General features: G+C 42.2%; 1 protein-coding gene across 1 annotated transcript in view; it reads left to right on the top strand.

Moving 5' to 3' along the window:
* Window positions 1-23,225, top strand: part of LOC109034555 (uncharacterized) — a 134,555-nt gene that overhangs the window by 73,274 nt on the left and 38,056 nt on the right. The window contains exon 6 of the mRNA XM_019047773.2: window positions 6,009-6,271. Within this exon, the coding sequence (XP_018903318.2) occupies window positions 6,009-6,271 (263 nt within the window). The remainder of the gene's footprint in view (window positions 1-6,008; window positions 6,272-23,225) is intronic.

Below are 23,225 nucleotides of genomic sequence, written 5' to 3'. Positions count from 1 at the left end.
TGCAGGTGAGAAATATGGGGTGTGCTCTAGAAATCTGCATAAGAAACAATGTAAAAGTGGGCGTGATTCCTTTTGAAGAATTGGAAAAGCGGAATATTACATTCTATCAAACAGACCTATGTGCCAACTGAATGCGGAGTTCGTGAGCCGCGGGTATGGCACGAGAGCGTTGTGAACAGGGCTCATGAGTTAAAGCGAACCGACAACGATCTTCCCGTCGTGCCCCGACTCGATCATTGCCGCTGACGTCACTGGCGCTTTATTTTTCTCATTCACTCTTACGCAAAGAGAACTAACGAGCACACCCCATATTTCTCACCTCCACATAGGTCTGTTTGGTAGAAATACGTCCATATGACCAAGGGACCAACCGTGCCTCAACTCGTTTTTTCTTCACTCTTGCTCGGGAGCAAAGTCATAATTTACGAAGTAAGAGTCTCCTCGCGAAATCAAGCTCTTCTTACATTTCATTATGGTACAAAGGGGCTATGCTCCATGGCCGCCACGCGGACCAATCTCCAGAAGGCGCTTCGCGCTCTCTTTGACAAAGGAACGGCCAAAAAAAAAAATGTAAAGATTTTCATACCCGACTCTCATTTATCCAATCTTTCTTAAGCACTGTCTCCACTCGTCAAAATGGCGTCAAAATGGAAGCTCAAAGTGAACCGATTTCAACGATAAGTGGCTCAAAGTCAGGACTTGATGCAATTGATGAGTGTTGCAACTCAAAATAGAGCGGCGCGACCCTTTTTTGATCAACAATCGCGAACAGATCGTATTTATCGATTCGCTTTGAGCTTCCATTTTGACGTCATTTTGACGAATGGACACAGGGCTTATGGTCGGGAGCAATTGGACCAATAAGAGTCGTGTGAAAAAAATCTTCATTTATTTCAAACTTCACGCAAGAAAAACGAAACGGAACGAACGGAACGGAGCGTTTCGTCGCGTTTGGATGTATTGTCCGTAGCAAAGGAGCATACCTTCGATTCACTTACTTCTATCTATACTATAAGCTCCAAGACCTCCTAATTTTGCGAAACTGGTAACGCTTAGTTCCAGCGTTCTACCGGGCCGATTTTCATGATTTTGCGGCTATCGACGGGCAATTGTCTCTAGATAAGCCAACTCTTTTCAGATTTTCAAAATATAGCCCAGGTTTTTTATATTACGTGGTAAAGTTGCGAATTCTCCCATTTAAACAATGTAAATTTATACTTTTTGTCATAGTTCGTTTGAGCGTTCTACCGGGCCGATTTCCATGATTCTTGCGTAAATCGACAGGTAATAGGCCCTAGATGAGCCCGCTGTAATCAGATTTTGGAAAAAGGACCCAGATTTTTTTTAAAATCACGTTATAAAAGTGAGTGAGTTTACAGAATGCTCCGGTACTGCTACCGCTATGCGCGGGAGGATGCGCAGTGGTCGAGGAGGTTGCGCAGTAGATGGGTAGCCTGCGCATCAGTTCAACACTTATCTACACAAGATTCGCGCCAAAGTTCTCGTGTGGAGCGGTGGCCGTGTCGTCTAAGACGTCGGCTGCGTCCACTTTGAACTCGGTGTGGGTTCGATTCCCGACACCCGATATCTTAATTATAACCTGACTATCATTGTTCATTGTTTTACTGCAATATTTCATCAAGCAGTCATTCCAAAACGCATCCTTTTAATTTTAAAGTAATTGTATGTAAAGTTTAAAATTAAATTATACCTCATATCGTAATTTTTTAGGGGAAAAATAAAACTAACACTGATAGGAGGGTAAAAATAGGGCCGCGAAGCGGCCCATTGATGACGCGGAGCGCCTTCAGGGGGTTGGGCCGCGTAGCGGCCAGGGGGCGTAGCCCCTAGTTACCCTATACCGACAGACCAAGATTTAACATTTCCCGCTTTGTTCAACTTTCCGTTCTAATTTCTTTTTTCAGTGTAGAGCTTTTAGTAGGTACCCTAGTAGCAGAACAAATTTTTGTTTTTCTAAAAAAAAAGTATAAAAAAAACATATCTGTTATCTAAATGGTAGTTTTATATAAAAAAAGTGTAACGCTTATATAAAAAAAAATCAAAGTTCAGACCTGACCATAATATATGAAAAATGAGAAATGCTAGATACGGTAATTTTTTTTATAGACAGTTTTTTTATTTTTTTATATAACGCATGCATACGAAAGTGTTAAAAGTGAACATTTTTATGTAACTATTATATAAAAAAAGGGTCATAATTTTCGTGAGCTTTTTGCGAATTAGGAGATTTTTTAGTATGTTTGCAAAAAGCTCACGAAAATTATGACTTTTTTATATAATGGTTACATAAAAATGTTCACTTTTAACACTTTCGTATGCATGCATTGTATAAAAAAAATTAACTTTCGTACATAATCTTTATCTTTTCCCTCTATTGTTCTGATATTAGGGTTAAGTGAAATCCATTTTGTAGCAACGCTCATCAAAAAAGCGAAAATTTTCCGCAGAAATTTGACAAGTACAACCGCGGCGCCGTTTTCAATTTCGCGAAACTGATTTGAATCGGATTTGAGGAGGCGGCATTTCAGCGAGACACTGTCGCAATTCTATTGTCGTACTTTCTTCCACTCTCGGCCCTCGTTCGTGCAGCGGACGATGAGAATGGATCACCGTTGGTCTTGCGCAAAGCGCTGGGCCCTCAACAAGCATTCGGATTGAAAGAACCAGAAAAGAACCTTATCTCTGAACATATTTACACAAAAAAAATTGGATTACATTTTGCAAAAAGGAACTACAAGCATTCCAATGTCGCTAAGATTGTGCAAATTTTTATTTTACCAGAAAAGAACCCTGTCTATGAACATATTTACGCAAAAAAATTGGATTGCATTTTGCAAAAAGGAACTACTGTAAGGAACTGTACAAGCATTCCGATGTCGCTAAGATTGTGCAACTTTTTTTACCTTGCAAATACAAACTGATTATATAGACAAGTTTTATCTTTACTCCTAATAAACTATAAATTCAATGCGAAAATTACCTTGGCACATTTTATTTTTACAAGGTTTCAGTAATTTTATATTCAGTATTTTTTTTCAGTAATATATTTTTATTAATTTTTATTCAGTAATTCAGTGATAATTTTTAATTTATTTCAGTAGTTATCAAGGAATGTGAATTGCACAAGCTTAGCAACATTGGAATGCTCTTGGTTCCTTTTTGCAAAATGCAATCCAATTAATATAGGGCTATTTTTGTGTATTAATCTCATATTTACGCATGTATTAGCAGCTACACTGAAAAAAAAGAATCTTAAATTTTCCGCCAAGAAGTATTTCTTCTTAAATCAAGAATTTTGCTGGTTAATATAAGCTACTTTTCTGCTTAACCCAAGCATTATTTTTCTTGAATCAAGAAAAAGTCAGCTTAAAGCAAGATAAAAAAAATTCTTGGCGGCAAATTCAAGAATTATCATGCTTGATACAAGCTACTTTTTTTTCAGTGTATTTCTACAGAAAAACCTCGCATTCGAGTGCAGTTTCAATATCAGTATCGAATGCGATGTTTTCTCTCTAAAAAACTACGCCTTTATTACGTTGAATTTCTTTGTTAAAATTGGTGAATGAGTGCTTTAGTCTCCTGAAAACAGAATTGCGATCTCAAAATTGGAGAAAAATGACGAGTAGCTGAAAAAATGGAACCAATTGATGCGATATATCGCATGCCGTTTTGACACAAAATATGGCGTCCATCGGATCACCTTAACTATTATACCACAATAACACTAACTTTTCCTGTCGCACTTCAAAGTGCCCGGTTACTTTCACGCGGGTCGAAACAAAATGTCCACACTCCGCACAACTATTTCTCAAGTTCAGAAAATATTCGCAACCAAGAACGGGATGATCTCGGCGTGTGGAGAGATGAGTTAAATAATGGAAATAGATTCCAGTTTCTTCAGCGATCGGCGTGATTATGAGATGGTAGTCGGAGCAGTCACGCCGCTCTAATTTAGCAGCCACGCGAACCGTGAAAACCGTCCTCCGTACGGTGGGCGTCAGTCCGCCGAGGAGCGCTGGTTCAACTTTGAATAGAAAAAAGTAGAGTACCTTTATAGATAGAGTATGGCCATTTCTGTGCCGGTTTCTCATTGGTCGCGTGAAAATAGGCTGACACGATGTTCTTACGGCCGTAAATAAACAAACAAGATGGCTGTTATCAGCAAGCAAGATTGAGGTTATGCACATCTTACATCCTCCTGTGATAAAGGTGAAAGGCTGTTTAACAATGTTTTCATGTGTTTTTCGTGTGATATTCGTAGACATGCTAGTTTAAATTGTTACTGCCGTGTAATTGAAATTTTTGTCAAATTTTAGCTTTTTATCGATGTTACGGTGAACCGCCATCTTGTTTGTTTATTTACGGCCGTAAGAGCATCATGAAGCCTAAAAACTCGTTGACCAATCAAAAAGCGGCACAGTTTTCCTGCAGTAAAAAGATACGAATGACCATACTCTGTCTATGAAGGTACTCTAGGTCAGCAAAATAAGATCTCACAATTCCGAGCCAAAATATCCTGGAAAACGGAGCACTGTGCGGGTTGTATGATTATGAGAACACTGATTGGAAGACACGCTCCGTTGTGGATGGCGTTCCCACGCTCGGTCATCAACCAGTGCAGCACGTCTTGGGCACGAGCCGCGCACATGCCAATTCTATGTTTCTATCCCTTTCTTGTTCACGTGTACTCCTCAATTATTTGTTTCGTTTTTACATAAATGCATAATTTTGCCCCACGCGACAAAAATTACCCAGGTTACTGGAACATTTGCCTCCGCAAAAAAAGGCCCATTTTCCCTCTTGCAAAAAACAGAGACAATAAGAGACCCTCCACTAGTATCTTGGCCATGGTGGAAGCTTTTACTTTCAGGACTTCAGCATTCTACTGTTGACTTACCTACAAGGTTGATGTTTAACAACGTGTTGAGAGTTTCGTTTTGCAAAAAAGCCGAAAATGGCCGAAGTTTAGGAAACTTGTTTGGTTCATGACGTCACCCGAAGTTCATCATCTACCATGTAGGTATGTCAATAGCCGAAATTAAGGTGATGCCGGTTGCTCCTTTATCATTGTCCATAAGGAGCTGTTGAATCCCCGAAAGTAAAAGCTTCCACCTGTCGCCAAGAGGCCAGTGGAGGGTCCCTTGTCTCTGGCAAAAACGACTTTATTTGTAAAATATCGAAATGGCGTTGTTCCTAACATAAACATTCCTCTATGCTGAAAATTCACTGAAATTCGCACAAAAATCCGCACAACCGTTCTCATGAAAAAGTTAACTTGCCCGATTAAATGTGGCAATCGCTGGTGCGGATTGGCTCCTTCCTGCTTAACGCAGTTCATTTCTCCCTGTCAATTTTTTTAAGAGTCTGGATCCTGCGGGGTGATTGTTGAAATTGGTAGACAACGCGATAGACAAAGAAGACAACAGGAATATGGAGAGATCCTATCGGTGGAAGCGGGTGGTTGCAATGGACAAAGGAGGCAGGTAATAGACTAGCTAACGACAACCCACGAGAGGCCCTACGGTAAGTCCATCATTTACCCCTGGGTGAAGAACCACCCTTTTCAACCAACAGGATCGCCCCATAATACCTATGTCTTTGTTATCTATCACTTTGTCTATCGCTTTGTCTATAGTATTGTCTATCAATTTCAAAAATTAGCCTGCTGGAGCCGAGATACTTTTTTTCCAGCACTGGAAAAAAAAACACATTGGATCTAGAGTCCAGACTCTTGAAAACATTGACAAGAAAAAGGACTCTTGATTCAATCAGATTTAAGCTTAAAACAAAAGGAAATCCGCTCAATTTAAGAGGCTTGGTTGTTGATTTAAGCGAAAATCCGATTGAATCAAAAGTATTTTTTCTTGTCGATGTTTTTAAGAGTCTGGACTCTAGATACAATGTGTTATTTTTTCCAGCGAGTGTGTGTAACAATCATGTGTGGACCTCTTGATTCTGGTGAATACAACTAGATTTTCCTGTTGCAGATGCGAAATTCTGGGTGGGCGTGGGCCCGACCCCCAGTCCCCAGGGGATCCGCGTCCCCGATGAGAACGGAAAAGAGACGCCCCTGAAGCGATACAACAGGAAGCACATCGTCCTCACGCTGCCCAAGGACTTGACCGTCTTCGACATCGGGCACTTCGGTGTCTGGTGCGAAGCGTTCACCGTTGACTTCGGACACGTCGAGATCCCCCAGGGCAACCTCAACGTTCCTCCGTCCCTCAAGATGCTTGGAGTCTCACCTCAGGTATGTTCGCCTAGTAATAGTTTAATGAGAGCGAAGCGCGCCATGCACAAGGTGGCATGATACGTAAGAGAAAAATGAAAGATTGGAAATTTCAGTGAACTATTTCATGAAATTTGCCGAGGCTGTGAAATATTTCATAATTTTCAGGGGCTTGAGTATGCAACCCACACTCGATCACACACACAATGCCGTGCTAAGGAAAAACGCCGTACGAACATTCGAGAGTTGCCGAATTTCCCCGTATAAAACATGTATTTTTGAGAAAAGTTATGCATATTTCGGTTTTTGACGTGCTGCTACAGCAAAATAGAAGCTATGACATGATGCACAGTGGATCGAGCTAATACGAGAGGTCGGAAAAAATTTGGAAACTTTAAACGCGTATAACTCGTTTATACAGAAGTTTGAGGTTCTAAAAGTGGTTTCATCGGTTTCCTCGTAAAAATGTCTTTCATTAGCAACCCTTGAAATTTAAAATGGGACAAAATAAACATCAAAATTTGAAGTTTTAGTCAAAAATGTCACGCGTGGCCTTTATACATGACTCGATCCACTGTGTGACGGTTGGAGTTACGCCAATACTGATGAGAATGACCGGATGCAACTATTCGAGCTCTCAGGATGTGCATGGTGCGTATCCAAAAAATTGAAGGGGAACTTACTTTTGAAACGACACGGCAAATGCACGCACCTGGATGGGACTATTTTTCGCGATAAGGAACCACTTTTGGTTCATCTATAAAAGCACTAATCTGCGTAGGAACATTCAAAGATCATATGCCTTGTTTGCTCTAAGATGATCCAGAAATAGTGATTCCTTATGGCCATGGCAAAATGTAATCCAATGGAGGATCGTGCATTTGTTTCAAGGGTGGCCTAACTTTACAAAAGAGAGCTTCCCTTCAATACTTCGAATATACACCATTCTTGAGAGTACGAATAGATGCATCTTCTTATTCTCATCACCATTTGACCTTAGAACAACTTAATTATCCAAAAAACATAGCAAAATAACGAATTTAACGAATTTTTTTTTCCGGCCAGAACCGGATTTACCTACTTGCCCCTCATGGCCCGCCTGCATTTTGCCGTCCCCTTCTCATCCGTTTTGAAACATCAATAAAAACCATCAAGTAAACGTGTCGGAGGGGGAGGGGTGCATAAGGCGCGTTTACTCGCGTACGACACATTTTTTGAGAAAGCCCTGTCAACACTACTAGCAAAAGTTCACGGAACTTTGCGCGAAAGTTGAGTGCCGCAAACCTATCTCTGTGTGGTCAAGGCCTTCCATTTCTCAGAAATGAACGAAAAAATTATGAAAGAACAAACATAAATGTGGTTTAATGATTTTCACTTCCACCACCGCGCCGCGCAGACCACACTGTGTTCGGCGCAATGCGTGAAGTATTCCTACAGCGTTGTAAGCGCTGTGCGTTTAACGCCAACCGCTGCTGACCGCAGTGTGGTTGACGCGATGCGTGAAGTATTCATGCAGTCTTGTAGGCGCTAATATGTGTTACATGCCGACCGCCGCGCCGAGGGCTTCTCCTTTTCATCTCAAGTTCTCGTCATCATTTCTCTCTAAGCTAGCCGTTCCAGGCCAAAGTGCGTGTTTGGTTTCTCTCTCAACTCGACTAACTGGAGGTGCTCTATCTTGTATTACTGAAAGACGACAAAATTAGAAATTACCATACTCTCAGGAATGAGAGATTTTGTCGCCTTTTCTCGTTTGTAATGTTTTTTTTTTCTAAATCCGATTTGTTTAATAACTACATTTAAAAACATTGCAAAATTTGCCGGCATGGGCCGCGGCCCATGTCGCCACCCCCTAAATCCGGCCCTGAAGGTGGCTGCTGAATCCGAATGTTCCATACGAAGAAATTGGAACGTATTGAATTAGAACTTCATTTTCTTTAAAAATTTCATTGATTTTTCTTCTTCCTGAAAATAATATTCTGTAAAAACATCAAGCAATGCTATTAGTTCGATCTCCTTTTAAAAAATGAAGTAGGAGCGGAGATTTCGAAACGCCGCAACCAATCCGAGACACGCGTTTTTGCAGTTTCACCGGCAATATGTTGTTTTGTTTTTTTTCTTTTTTTAGCACGACCGTATTTTCTTACTTATTGGCTCATTTTCATCGTGTCAATTTACTTCAAATAACAGTTTGACGAAGACAGTCTTTTGCGACGCTTAATATTTCCAGCTCGAACCCCTTCATTTTTAAACCGCTCAATGAACTTTCAAGACCATTCACTGGAAAAAAAACTCATTGGATCTAGAGTCCAGACTCTTAAAAACATCGACAAGAAAACATGCTCTTGATTCAATCGGATTTTTGCTTAAATCAAGAACCAAGCCTCTAAATTTGAGCGGAATTCCTTTTGATTTAAGCAAAAATCTGATTGAATCAAGAGTATTTTTTCTTGTCAATGTTTTCAAGAGTCTGGACTCTAGATCCAATGTGTTTTTTTTCCAGTGTACAGTCTGCAGTTCATGGACACCACGAACAAAAATTTTGAATTGGTGTGTTATATCTATCTTACTCTCGAACCCCTTCATTTTTAAACCGCTCAATGAACTTTCAAGACCGTTCACTGGGGAAAAAAAACACATTGGATCTAGAGTCCTGACTCTTAAAAACATCGACAAGAAAAAGTACTCTTGATTCAATCAGAATCTAGCTTAAATCAAGAACCAAGCCTCTTAATTTGAGCGGATTTCCTTTTGATTTAAGCAAAAATCCGATTGAATCAAGAGTATTTTTTCTTGTCAATGTTTTCAAGAGTCTGGACTCTAGATCCAATGTGTTTTTTTTCCAGTGTTCCGAAAACCACCGTCGCAGATTCCGCACGTTGAATTTCAGGAAATCCAGACCCCTCGTCCGTCGGGCCGCGATGTTGATGCACTTAAAATCCGGGTTCCATTCCGACTTGAAAATCGGGTTTCGAGTGTCGTTATAAACTTACCCCCTCCCCCCTTCCCCCGGCTGTAGGCGCGTGCCGGAACTTTTTCTCTCCGAGATCCAGTTTTCTGGCGGGTTCTCCGGCTGGCCCGATCTAGGCCCCGGTCGAAAATCCAAGCGCCGGGTTCCGAGTCTTCCCGAGCGCAAACCGCGTAAGTCACGATGAAGATCGGTATCCAGATGCGCTGTTTTTGTTTAGAGCTCGCCAACTCTCGACGGCTTGTTAACAGTCCCTTGACCAAAACAAGGCTCGGGTGCCGCGCTTTTGCTCTTATCGGCGCCCAATTACCGAACAGATGTATTACAACGGTCAACGGTGTTTTCTACGCACACGGTTGCCCTTATGCCCAGGAACATGGAGAATAAGTTGGTAAAATATAGAGTCCCTTTATACTGAGAGAAAAGACAATGCGAACCCATTTCTGATTGGTTCCCTTACTTTAGGCCTTCGCAGTGTCACAAACGGGAATAAAGATTAATAATCGGCCAACTGGGCATAATGGCAACCCGGTGCGTAGAAAACACCGTTGACCGTTGATCTTTCGAACAAATTGTGACAAAAAATGAGCGCATTTACGTTGTTTGAAAGGAAGGCTCAACAACTTTATCACTGCACATGAAAAAAAAATCTGCGTCATATTTTCAAAATCTGAAGAGAATGGGCTCATTTAGAAACTATCGCCCGTTGATAGCTGCAAAAATCGCGATAACCGCCTCAATTTAGAGCAATTGAATAAACTGTGACAAAAAATAAGAATTTAGGTATTCAAAGAGCTTATAGTAGTGATGAACATTGAAATGTTGACAGACTTTGCTCCAAAAAATATTTCTTTTTTTCTACAAAATTTATATGTTTGATATTCCCTGAAATGCTGGATTGAATTTCAAATTAAGCACTCTGATAAATTTAAGGGAACAAATTAACAAGGTTTCCATATCCCCTCGTGAATTGTCAAAATTTTTCAAGATTCTCCTCCAAAAAAATAAATAAATACCAAAAATTCGGAACACAACAGTAAAAATACGCGTTTCGTTCCATCATTGAAATTTCAAGAAACAAGGAATAGAGGTAATATCTGCAAAAATCCATCTCGAATTGTCGGGGTTTTTTCCAATCCCTTAGTTTTTCTCCAGCGAGACTCAAAACACACGACTCAAGACGCTGAGAGGTTGCCAAATCGCCACAAATTCAATTCCCGCGCTAAATCCATTAAAAACCCAAAATTTCCCGCCAAATCTGGCAACGATCTAGGAGCGGCAGCGCCGGCGCCGCAGTCCGGAGCAGGGTTCGCGGATCGGTAGCCGAGACCGGAAACCAGTTTCCAGACACCGTTGCCACATCGCCCCGCAAACCGCCCGTTTCCGCCGTGAAACCGACCCGAGCGGCAACCCTGCGCAGGACCAACCGCGACTCCGCTGCCATATAGTGCTACAAGTTCACTTTCTTTCGATGTTGAAAGGCTGTTTTATCCGACCGATATGGCAACCGCGTCGAGGCCGCTCCACTATCGCGCGTCTCGGCTGGGATGTGGACTCGGGGCCGGTGCGGGACGGACATACCCGGATGGGCTACAAACCTATTAAATCTCATTCATTACGAATCTGAATAGCACTACTATCTCAATACTATTGGCCATTATCATTCTTGAACGTCTCTTTTGAGCTCGGTTAATCAATACCCCCCCCCCCCCCAACCCCTTTCCCCTCTGCACCTTCAGCGACGCGGTTTTCTATCTCTTTTCGCGCGGTTCTTCCTGGTGTCGCTGATCTGCGCTCGGAGAAAAATGAACCGTTGCTCGCGAATTAAATGAAATCTCTCTGTTGCACCAAGAGAAAAAGCCGCATGAATAGACTTTTTGGGGATAAAATGGCTTGAAGATCACATTAAACATAATATACGGAGGGTCCGGACACGTCGGTAATTTTGAAGTTAAGTCATGGAGCCGAGATGGACTTTTGGCCGAGATGGACTTTTGGCGAAGGTCTGCTGGGATATCGAGAAGAGAGCGTATCCGCAATGAAAGGGTACGCGAGATAATGGTGTGGAAAAGGACATCGTGCACGATATCAGGTCCAAGCAGTTGGTCTGGTATGGACATGTGCGAAGGATGGCAGATGATCGGTTGCCAAGCAGGTCTTCGATTGGGTTCCTGGAAGGCGACGGCGTGGACGTCTGTGAAAGGTTGGCGACAAGGGGTGGAGGAGGAGATCAGAAGGGCCAATTGCCTGATGATCTCTGGGAGGATAGGGGGCAATGGCGATTGGGCGTCGCAGAGCGCGAGGCGGCGCTATAATCGCGACTTTATGTATGTAGTCATGGAGCTCTTGTGGCTCAAAGGAGCAGCTTATCTATGTATTCAAATTATCCAGCGGGCCAATTATTGAAAATGATAAACAAAGCCATAGACTAAGGGGGAAATGTTGGGATTCTATTGGTGGAAACGGGCGAGGTTGCAATGGACAACGGAGGTAGGTAATAGACTAGCTAACGGCAACCGACAAGAGATCCTACAGTATTAGTCCATCATTTTCCCCCTAAGCCTGTAAGAACCATCAGATTCAACCAATAGAATCGCTCGTTGGTTAGTCTATTACCTACCTCCTTTGTCCATTGCAACCTCCAAAATTTTGGAATTTTTCAAAAAATATGTTTATTTTTACACCAGAGAGAAACTTTTTAGGGGTAGCGCTTTTCGGATTTTGAAAAACTCAAAAATAAGACACGCCCTACGCTCCGTGCTCCCTGTGTCTTCTTTATCTATCGCTTTGTCTATCAAATTCAATAATCAGTTCTCAGAAAGATTTATTGTTACAATTGTCAAGACCCAGCGCTGTTTAAGCACGTATTTGACTTAGTTTTTGCATAAATTCATTCATTTTTGCGGAAAAACGCCCATTAGTAAAACATTCTTTGCCGTCTTGGTTTGATATTGGAATGTGAAGATTGGGAATGACATGCTTCGTGTTAGACGGTTGGCTGGGGTAACCACAGCTTCCGGCTCGCTCGGTAAACTGAAACCATGGTTCATTGAATTGAACTGCAGATTCACCATGCAGATTCGAGTTCAGTTCCGTCGACCAAAATGGTCAGTTTGCGCGAAGGTCCAACCCTTTGAACTGAAAAATACTAACTGAATTTATTGGCATGACTTTTTAATTTCAAACCACCATGACATTAATTTGACCTAAATGTTTCGATAGTTACCTGCCTCGAAGTGTTCACCCAACACTCTTCTAAAGTGTGGTAACATTGACTGAATTTTGAGTTTTAGTCAGATAAGCTGCCGTTTCCTGTGTTAGTGACATGTCTAGTGACTTTAACGCGGATGTAGAAAAGTAAACCAATGTCGCATTTACTGTTAATCCTTCAACAACGTGATGACGGATGAACCCAACTTACGAAATATAATGACGCTTTTTCCCCCAAGCTAGTAAATATCTACCAACTTCAACGCAGAGTAGGAACGTGAACCAAAGTCGCATTTGCTTATAATGCTTCAACAAAGGGCTGATGGATGAACCTTACTTATTAGCAAAATACAGTCACACTGAGAAAAATGTTTGCTGGACCGACAGAAATTTCGATAAATAATACCCGGTCTAGAATAATTATTTTAATCAAACAGGAAATCCCTTATTTCAAACGGCACGTCAGTTCAATAAAAATATTGTACCTTGAAGAGATTTCCGGTTGACTCTACAAAAAACTTCGTCCGGGAATCATGAACTTGAATATTTTCTAGGTTTTCTTTAGGTTTCTTTATTCAATATGAAAGTAACTATTCCTCTAAATACATGACTACTGTTGGTTGCGGTTTTAGAGAAATTAGGTTTTGGGGACTTTCCTCACTTCATTTCAAAATGCTTCAAATTTCTGACCAGCACAGCTGAGTTATCGTTGAACATCCCTGGGAATCGATGATGCTGGTGGGCTAGCTCGGGGTTACGAGGTAATCAAATGAATTGGGAGTTGGTTTATCGTTCTTTACACCGCACAATGGATCGAGTCAACAGGAGGGATCGGACAAAATTTGGAGACTTTAAACGTTTATAATTCCGTTTGTTCAAAACTTTGACGTCTTAAATGTGGTTCCATTGATTTCCTTGGGAAATTTTCTTTCACAAACTTCCCTTGAAATTTAAAAGGTGACGAAGTTGACATGAAAATTTGCAGTTTTTGTTAAAAAGAGCCGTATGCAAAAACGACATTTTTCGCCCCCCCCACTAAAACTTATTCAAACTTCGTCTATCAGTTACTAATACTGGAGCGCTTCTTTCCCCAAATTTTCAGACCCCCAAAAAATTTTGGGGGGCGCTAGGGGGGGTGGAAGTCAAAACCTGTGACCCTCGATATCTTTCGAACGAAACAAGATATTGAGGCCGGTTTGGACGAAAAATCGTTTAAAATTGCATACTTTAAGATTCTAAAGGTCAAAATCCCAAAATTAAAGTTTTAACTTAACTTATGTGCTTTTTTTCAGTTTGATGAAAAACAATTTCTTTTAAACAGATTAAACTGAAATTTCACATTTTTTGATTTGAACCAAAACCAGTTTTTTAAATTGTTCGTCTTTTTCCGCATCCAACAAGTGGTCGTATAAGCTGGGGAACTGAACGGTTCCGGAGTTATGATCGATTGAAGTTTCCGCTCAACGCGCGCCGACCGATTCGCGCGCAAAAAAGTCGGATTTGACTGTTATTAAATCAGATTTAATGTTCAAACTGAGCAAAATGCATTATTAGGGACCCTTGAGGGTCGCTGAGTCCAGAAATTACAGATACTTCCAAAAAATTCACGTTTTTAAAATTACAGCTCCGTAGCGCTATTTTAGAGGCCCACTGAGCGCCGACCGGCCGCTCAGTGGTCCTGTACGGAGCTGTAATTTTAAAAACGTGAATTTTTTGGAAGTATCTGTAATTTCTGGACTCAGCGACAAGGGTCCCTAATAATGCATTTTGCTCAGTTTGAACATTAAATCTGATTTAATAACAGTCAAATCCGACTTTTTTGCGCGCGAAAATCGGTCGGCGCGCGTTGAGCGGAAACTTCAATTGATCATAACTCCGGAACCGTTCAGTTCCCCAGCTTATACGACCACTCGTTGGATGCGGAAAAAGACGAACAATTTAAAAACTGGTTTTGGTTCAAATCAAAAAATGTGAAATTTCAGTTTAATCTGTTTAAAAGAAATTGTTTTTCATCAAAAACTGAAAAAAAGCACATAAGTTAAGTTAAACTTTAATTTTGGTGTTTGACCTTTAGAATCTTAAAGTATGCAATTTTAAACGATTTTTCGTCCAAACCGGCCTCATACTTGTTTCGTTCGAAAGATATCGAGGGTCACAGGTTTTGACTTCCACCTAGCGCCCCCCCCAAAATTTTTTGGGGGTCTGAAAATTTGGGGAAAGAAGCGCTCCAGTATAAGTAACTGATGGACGAAGTTTGAATAAGTTTTAGTGGGGGGGCGCAAAATGTCGTTTTTGCATACGGCTCTTTAATGTCCGACCTCTCTAATTGACTCGATCCGCTGTGCGGCTACAACGAGTGATCGCAGATAGAATGTCAGGGCAAAGGTCACGAGTCATTAACAATGGTGAATCGATATTATCCCATTTGAAGCTATGGTAAAATATCGATTATTATGGTGTTCGACGCGGACGCTCCGATAATCGATCTCTTTCCATAAGTTTGAATGGCACCACAATCGATACATCGTAAAGCATGCCACGCCGCTGGTCATTAGCTGGCGTTGGGTCAGCCGCAGCGCCAAGCTGTGTCTTGGCGGGGGAACTGAGCATCGCATCATCTCGACTTCTTTGCGCATTGTACACAATGCTGCCGGGTGAGTAAAAACAGTGCAAGAATAATCTAGCGTTGCCAACTATCGAACGAATCGATGCGATATATCGCACGTCGCTCTGACACAAAATAGCACGGAGAAAAAAACTTCGTGCATGGAACCCAAAGTTGAGGTCATGTGGATCTCTGAAGTTTTCTGATCACGCATCGGGAAACTTGAGGTCAAGCTGCCGAAGTTCGGGTCAGACATCGAGGCACTTCGGTAGCAGTGTTCGAAACTCACATGCACCAACGCGCCAAATGCGCCTAAAAAATCAGCAATGGCGCCTAAAAAATGAAGGCTCTGCGCCAACGTGGCCCCTAAAAATTGCCCCTTAAAAATCTGGATTTTCACAAGAAGTCACATAAGGAAAGAAAAACAAATCTATTTGAATTGAAGAAACTCAGAATTTTCAGCACTACAAGTGAAAGCTTGCTTTTTCTATTCTTCACGATTTCATTCTTAGTGTTTCTGTCTTCCCCAAGTTACAGCTACTTACTAGTTCTGTTACGAAAACATCCTGCATCTAACTTTTCACTAAATTCGCCGTAATATATAAGCAAAAAGTCAATTTGGCCCCTTAAACATCTTCAATGGCGCCTAAAAATTGGGCTTGATGCGCCACATGGCTCTTAAAACTCAAAGATGAGTTTCGAACACTGTTCGGTAGGTACAAGAGAACTTCAGATGTGCAACCCGAACCCTTCGGTGTATATCGAAGTACTTCAGATATCTGACCCGAACTTCGGCAGCTGGACCTCAAGTTTTTAGATATATGTGATCCGAAAACTTCAGAGATCCATATGACCTTAACTTCGGGTCCCACGCACGAGGTTTTTTCTCCGTGCGTCGAATCACCTTAAAATTCGATAATCACCAATCTATCGACTATCAACTGGTGGTTGAAAATCATCCCTCGCATGGACCAGCCCCATCTTGGTTTTGAAAATCAATTTCGGGCAACGGGCGTGGGTCTGTTTCCCGCCACGCGGCGACAGCGCGACGTCGTGGTCGTCCGGCGCGCGCAGCGGGTGGCGAGCAGCGCTATCTTCCAGTGATCTTGACGACTCAATACTCACAATCAGCGTGGCCGCTCGATGGGCCGTCGGATTCGTTTGAGCGCGGACCCGTAGATGACTGTAATTAGATATTTCGACGCTCGCTCTGTAACCCGTTCAATGCCCGACGCTTAAAGCTCGCCTCTGACTCGGCTTTGATCCGTCCCATCGGCGGGGCGGCGAGCCGACTCGCGTTTGCCAGACTTGCCCGAAAACTTAAGAACTAGAGTACCAATACTACCCTGTTAGCTGGAGTACCTTTATAGACAGAGTATGGCCATTCGTATCTTTTTACTACTGGAAAACTGTGCCGCTATTTGATTGGTCAACGAGTTTTTAGGCTTCATGATGCTCTTTCGGCCTCAAATAAACAAACAAGATGGCGGCTCGCCGTGACATTGATAGGAAGCTAAAATTTGACCAAAATTTCAATTACACGGCAGTAACAATTTAAATTAGCATATCTACGAATAACACATAAAAAACACATGAAAAAACTGTTAAATCGCCTTTCGCCTTTATCACAGGAGGATGTAGGATGTGCATAACCTCAAACTTGCTTGCTGATAACAGCCATCTTGTTTGTTTATTTACGGCCGTAAGAACATCGTGTCAGCCTATTTTCACGCGACCAATCAAAAACCGGCACAGAAATGGCCATACTCTGCCTATAAAGGTACTCTAGTGTTAGCGAAGAGTAGAGTCCCTTTATACTGAGAGGCAATGTGAATCCATGTCTGATTGGTCCCCGTATTTTAGGCCTCCACAGTGTCATACACGGGAATAAAGATTACATTTTCACCAATTGCAAAGAATTTAATCTAGAATGGACCGAGGAATTACGGGTTCGGCAAGGAACAAACGGAATGAGAGAAGGAACGGAGAAAGGAATTTGAGAAAGGGCCGATCAAATATTACGAAAAACTTTCAATTTGTGTAATCTTTTTTGCCGTTTATGACTCCGTGAGGAGGGGTTGTCTTGACTCTCAGTATAAAGTGTTGTAAAAATGTTGCCTTTCAATGATTTTCCGTAAAACCCCATAAAATCGTAAATAGCTATGGCTCCCCACCAAAAATGGTTAATTTTAAAGGAAATGAACCGTGTAAATTTTAATACTGTACATATATTAAGCATTTTAAAAAGAAAGGGAGAATTTGCACGATTTTGAAAACACCGGAATCACGCTAGTTCCTTTTTACCAAATGCTATCCAGCTTCTCTATGGTTTTTATTACGCTGCAATAGTCTTAGAGAAATTCTACGTATCAGTACCCACAGTGAAAATTTCCAGATTTATGGTTACTTCGAGTTACTTTTCATGGTCAGGACGACTAATAATTCTGGCAACGCCGCACAATCTTTCGCCCCAGAGGGCAGGTCTCACATCCAAAGCGCACTGCATAATTGAGCGCCAGCTATGCAGTAATAAAAGAATCCGTGTTTTCGACCTGCTCGATTGATAAATTAGAGCTCCTTCGTCATCGGCAGAACACTTGAATCACCTTTTAACAAAGCCCAGCAAGCCAATTTTCTCGTGAGCCGTGAGCTTTCTAAGGGAGCTTACATCCTGGGGCTCATCGAATGATATAGGCAGGCTCGATTTTTGCTTCGGCCGATTCACTTGCCTAATCTAATCCAGGCGAATAAATGTCGGTCTGATCCGCGGCGCACAGTGTATCGAGTCAATAGAAGAGGTCGGACACAATTTGGAATTTTTAAACGCTTTTAACTCCGTTTATACAAATTTTTCAGGTTCTAAAGGTGGTTCCATCGGTTTTCTCGAGAAATTTTCTACAAAATGCACCCCTTGAACTTTAAATTGTGACAAAATAAACATCAAAATTTCCAGTTTTAGTCAAAAATTTCATGTCCGACCTCTCTGATTGACTCGATCCACTGTGCGGCGGGCCTCGCCCGCTAAAGTGTGAGTCATGATCCCGACCCGCCAAAAAATGAAAGTTCGCCGAAATTGATAATGCTTAACCCTTGCACCATTACCGGGTCAATCTAGAACCGGATGCGGGATGACAGACATTGTGACCGTCAGATTGATTGCCGACGTATTTGGATCGCGTGCCGAGCTTGCCATCTGCGGAACGATTAGGTATCGAAATTGATAGACAAAACAATAGACAAGAGGAAAATTGAGTAATTCTATTGGTCCTGAAGGAGAGAATGATGCACTAACTATAGCGTCACGCGTGGGTTGTCATTAGTAGAGTGCCTATGGAGGGAGAGTATGGACATGTCGAAAATTTTGAGATTAGGTGATAAGACCCCAAAAGGGTAGGCAATCTATGACTTCAAATTATCCAGAGTGATTTATAATCACAATTGTTGGGAACTGTCGTTGGTAAAGCACGTATTTGTCTTGGTTTTTGCATAAACTTACTCATTTTTGCGGAAGAATACTTACTTATGAATTTTCTTGTCCATTTTCGTTTGATATTAGAGTCTAAAGATTGACAGTGACATTTTTCGTTTTCAAAGGTCACCTACCCTTTTGGGCCCTAAGAGCTACATATTTAAGTTGTCCATTCTCTCCTTATAGGTACTCTTGTCATTAGTTAGTATATTAAGCCTCTTTTGTCCATTGATTTTTTGGTACTTGCAGCATCTTAGATGTTCATATATTCCTCTTCAAATATGTATAATTTTAAGATAAATCTCTCATACTGGTTTCCATTCCATCCACCTTAACTCTTGTGATGAATAATAATATTAGTAATTTAAACGGATGGAAGCACAATCATGAACCATCAGCCATAAGGCAGATTTTCCACACCTACCTCGGTTTATAAAACCTCTTGCTAAAAATGTTTATCTCAGTGTAATGTGTTGATTAAATTATATATTTTTCACATATTTATCGTGGTTACTATTACAGTGATGCTATCTTCGTTAAATCCACACCATTACTTGAACACCACTTGACGACAGCCCATCAGAAATTCCACTTCTATCATGCTCCACGAATCATTCGATTTAATCTATGCACAAACACCACCCTCTCATTACGGACCAACTACAGAACGACCATCCATGGATTTCCTCGAGACCTCGATGAACATCAGAGTTATTTTTTTGGCGACTTGCAAAACAGACCCATCAAAAACGTGTTTTGGACTTTACGAGCACGCTTACTGACAAAAAATCATACACAAAAGAATTCACTATTGAGCTGTATACAGATTTCGGCAATCTTGCCGAACTTGGACTTTACGAGCACGCTTACCGACAAAAAATCATACCGACGTTCGACTACAAAAGAATTCACTATCGAACTGTATACAGATTTCGCCAATTTCGCCACATTTCTAAACCAAGACCTTCCGTCTCTCAAACCAGCACTCAACGTCTACCCATTTCGGTAAAGTTCGGATGAAATTAGGGAAGAAACTGACTCCAACAAGAAGTTGCCATCTGAAAAAGTCACCAACACATCAGGAATACCTGACGGTTTTTTTCAAACTAAAAGCTTTAACGAAGTTTGAATGCGTACACATTGAAATATCTCGCTGTAAATTTCCAACTTTCAATTGAAAACTTGTCGATCCGCGCCTGAAATATAGAGAATAGGCAATACGCAAACGCTTCAGAGATTGAAATTTGGACCGCGTTTAACAGAAAGGAACCAAGCCACATCAGCTATTGTCAAATTTAACTGATCACTTTAATTTTTTATGTGAGAGCGTTTGTGCGAATAACTATAAGAATTTTAAGGAATTTGCTTCGTAATATGGAGAAAATTCACTGAAATTTGCACGAATATCTGTACAACCGTTTTCATGCAGAAAATTAAATTGCCCGATTAAATTTGGCAATAGCTGATGTGGCTTGGTTCCTTTCTGTTTAACGCGGTCCATTTATTCAGCTTATTTTTGCGCCTTGAATTAATGCGATAGGCACTATGCAACCACTGTATCGACAGTGCCGACACTCTAATACGATTTCTTCTCAGAGGCGAGCTATCTTTAATGAAATGGAAATAATTCGGCGATAAGATGACGGTGACCTTGACTCTAATTTTTCGATTTGTATAAAGCAACTATCATTAGTTTTTAAAAACGACAAAGATAATTACTTTCAAATGAAGTAAGCCCTACGGATGGTGACTTCTGGAAACGTAGTTTACTCGACTGGATAAGTTTTCGAAACCCTGACTGAAAGCTGTCAGCGCAGAGGACTGACAAAACCCGCAGAGCACTGCCCGCTGCGTGAAGACAGACAAATCGTGCCGATGACTGACTTTCCTCCGCCAATCCACAAATTCAAGCAATTGATGGGATTAACGCAGGCTACTTCCTACCGAAGCGAGACTTTAGAGACCCAAGAGCCCCGAAACGAACAAATCCGAACTTAATCCATTTTTTTTAATGTTGCAGAAAAGCCCGCAATCCGTCGATCAATTGCTTGGATTAGTGGATCAGCAGAAGCAATCGGCAGGCATCGGTTACACGCAGCGGAACCAACAGCAGCTCCAGCAGATCTACTACCAGCCGCAGGCAACACAACTCCAACCCACGTTCCAACACCCTCAGCTACTGCAGATTCAGCAGCCGATATTCGCTCCGCAGCCGCAGCAATACATTCTACAGCAGCCGATTGTACCAGTGCCGAGTCAGCAACCCTATCTACAACAGCCTTTCGTCCAGCCGGCAGTGGCATTCTACAACCCCGCCGCGAAACAACAGTACGTAATCGACCCTAATCAACAGTACGTACAACAACAGCAGCCACAACAAACGCAACAAGTGCAGGTTCAGAAACCAACGCAAGGAAAGCGTGCCCAATCGCAAACCAACAAACGCCAACAACCAGCTGACCTCTACGACGAGAACTTCCTACAGCAAAATGTCCTGCCACTCTTGAATATCCGGCCGGATACCCTACGTCCGACAACCTACAAACCCGACCTGCGGCAATACCTGCAGGAATCAACACCCACCAACAACACCAACGTCAGATACTCGTCGACCATCAGTCAACGCACTCAACAACCCCAACAACCTCAACAACCTAACCCCAAAGACGCGACCGTGGTTCAGATCGTCCCTTCGATCGCGATCAACCCCCAAATACCGGTATACCCAACAGACCTGGTCTACAACAACCTCTACGATCCCAACCTCATCTACTACGACAATAACGTCCGTTTCGTCGACGATAGAGGCAAAGCTTTGAGTCAAAACGCGCAACCGGTTCCGAGTCAGCAAGCTCCGGTTAAGGCCAAGACCACTGGGACGAATTCAACCCAAGCTCAAGCTGACCAACCGGTCGTTCAACCGAACATCCAACAGTTCCCGCAGTTCGGGCCAGAGGGATTCTTCGCCGTGCCGCAACCTATCGACCCGAGCCAAGACTTCCAACCGAGCTTGCAGATAGGTTCGGGCGCCCCGGAGGTCGGCGGTTTCCGCCCCAACTTCCAGCCCTTCAACATCGTGGAGCAACCCAACTTCGCAGCCGCACCTCAAGGGCGGCCCCTCAACAACCAGTTCGTCCAGCAGCAGAATCTGCCCGTGAACCCGAACGAAGGGAAGACGTTGCTCTACCCAAACCCGAACATCCAGCCGGACAATGTTCGGATCGTGACCTATAATCAGGCGCCTCACCTGCAGCAACTTCAGAACCCGAACTTGTACGTCTTGCCGACACCGAATATAATCCAGGATCCTCGATCGCCGCCCGGTCCGGCCTTCGACTCGAGCTCGGGGAAGAATTTCCCGCAGCCTCAGGAATTCCCGCAGCAGCAGAGTTTCCCGCGACCGCAGAGTTTCCCGCAGTCGCAGGGTTTCCCACAATCCCAGAGTTTCCCACAATCCCAGAGTTTCCCACAATCCCAGAGTTTCCCGCAATCCCAGAGTTTCCCTCAGCCACAGGACTTCGCGCCGGACGGGTTCTCGCCGTCCTCCAGTCAGCAGTTAGGTCAGTTTGAGATCGAGAGGTCGGGCAAGGTACCTACTTTTCGGCGGTTTTAAATTTCAGTAGGTAGTGTGTAATGTTGATTTGTGTACTTGGACTTATTTATGCTAAATGGCACTATTTACAAATGAATTGATTCGGGAGGAGCCACGAAACACCCAAATTGTGTGTGCACATCGAAGAGTCTTGATTATCCGCGGTAATTAGGACTGGAGCTATCGCGGATAATCGGGAATTGCGATTATCCGCGGTAATTGAGCTAGAGCTGTCGCGAATAATCGGGAATTACGATTATCCGCGGTTATTGGGACTGGAGCTATCGCGGATAATTGGGAATAGCGATTATTCGCGGTAATTGGGTCTGGGGCTATTGTGGATAATCGGGAATCGTGGTTATCCGCGGTAATTGGGACTGGAGATATCGCGGATATTCCAAACAAAGCAGGCTATTCTGCCAGGGAAAGTGATCAAGAAGACTATATTTTAAAATACTCTATTAAAACATCTGTCAAATATTAGACAGTTTAAATATCAATTGAGAATGAACACATTAGACCCTGATAAAAGTTACATCGGCGAAAATCATCGATATAAGAGATTTTTCTGCAGAATTTTGCGCCATAGAATGGCAATGGCTTAGGGCTGCGATCTCTTTTATGCTTTTAAGGACATTTTTTCTTAAAATTGAATTAATTGACCCCTAAATTCCCTTCGTAATCATAGAAGAAGCAACAGGAAAAGAACGGCGGATACTTCAGATCGTGGATAATAAAGAGTCTACGGTAGTTCCTTTTGATTCAAATCATTTTCAAGTGGCTCCATCTGGCATAATATAAGTCAATTTGTGTCGATACCTATGCCTTATTGGGGTTCAACTGCGTGAAGGTAGGCAGAGTTCAGCGAAGGGAAAACAAGTATATAGTTGAGGTTGCGACACGCGTATTTCAAATTGCAACGTCGCAGGTTTCTTTGCTAAATTTAAGCAATCAAGGAAATCCGACGAATATTATTTCTTGAAATTTTTGCTGATTTTCTTTCTGGATGTGGACAGTCTTCTGCGAAAATTTCGATCAATAAATTTCATCGATTCTTTTTTAAAAAGCAAAACGACAACGAATCTTTTAAACGTTGCAATCGAGATTCGTGTATTGTGACTTTATGAGTTAAAA

Source organism: Bemisia tabaci, chromosome 9 (assembly GCF_918797505.1).
Source record: "Bemisia tabaci chromosome 9, PGI_BMITA_v3".
Taxonomy (NCBI): domain Eukaryota; kingdom Metazoa; phylum Arthropoda; class Insecta; order Hemiptera; family Aleyrodidae; genus Bemisia; species Bemisia tabaci.
The sequence above is the reverse complement of the archived record's forward strand: the minus strand, read 5'-3'. Positions and strand labels throughout refer to the sequence as shown.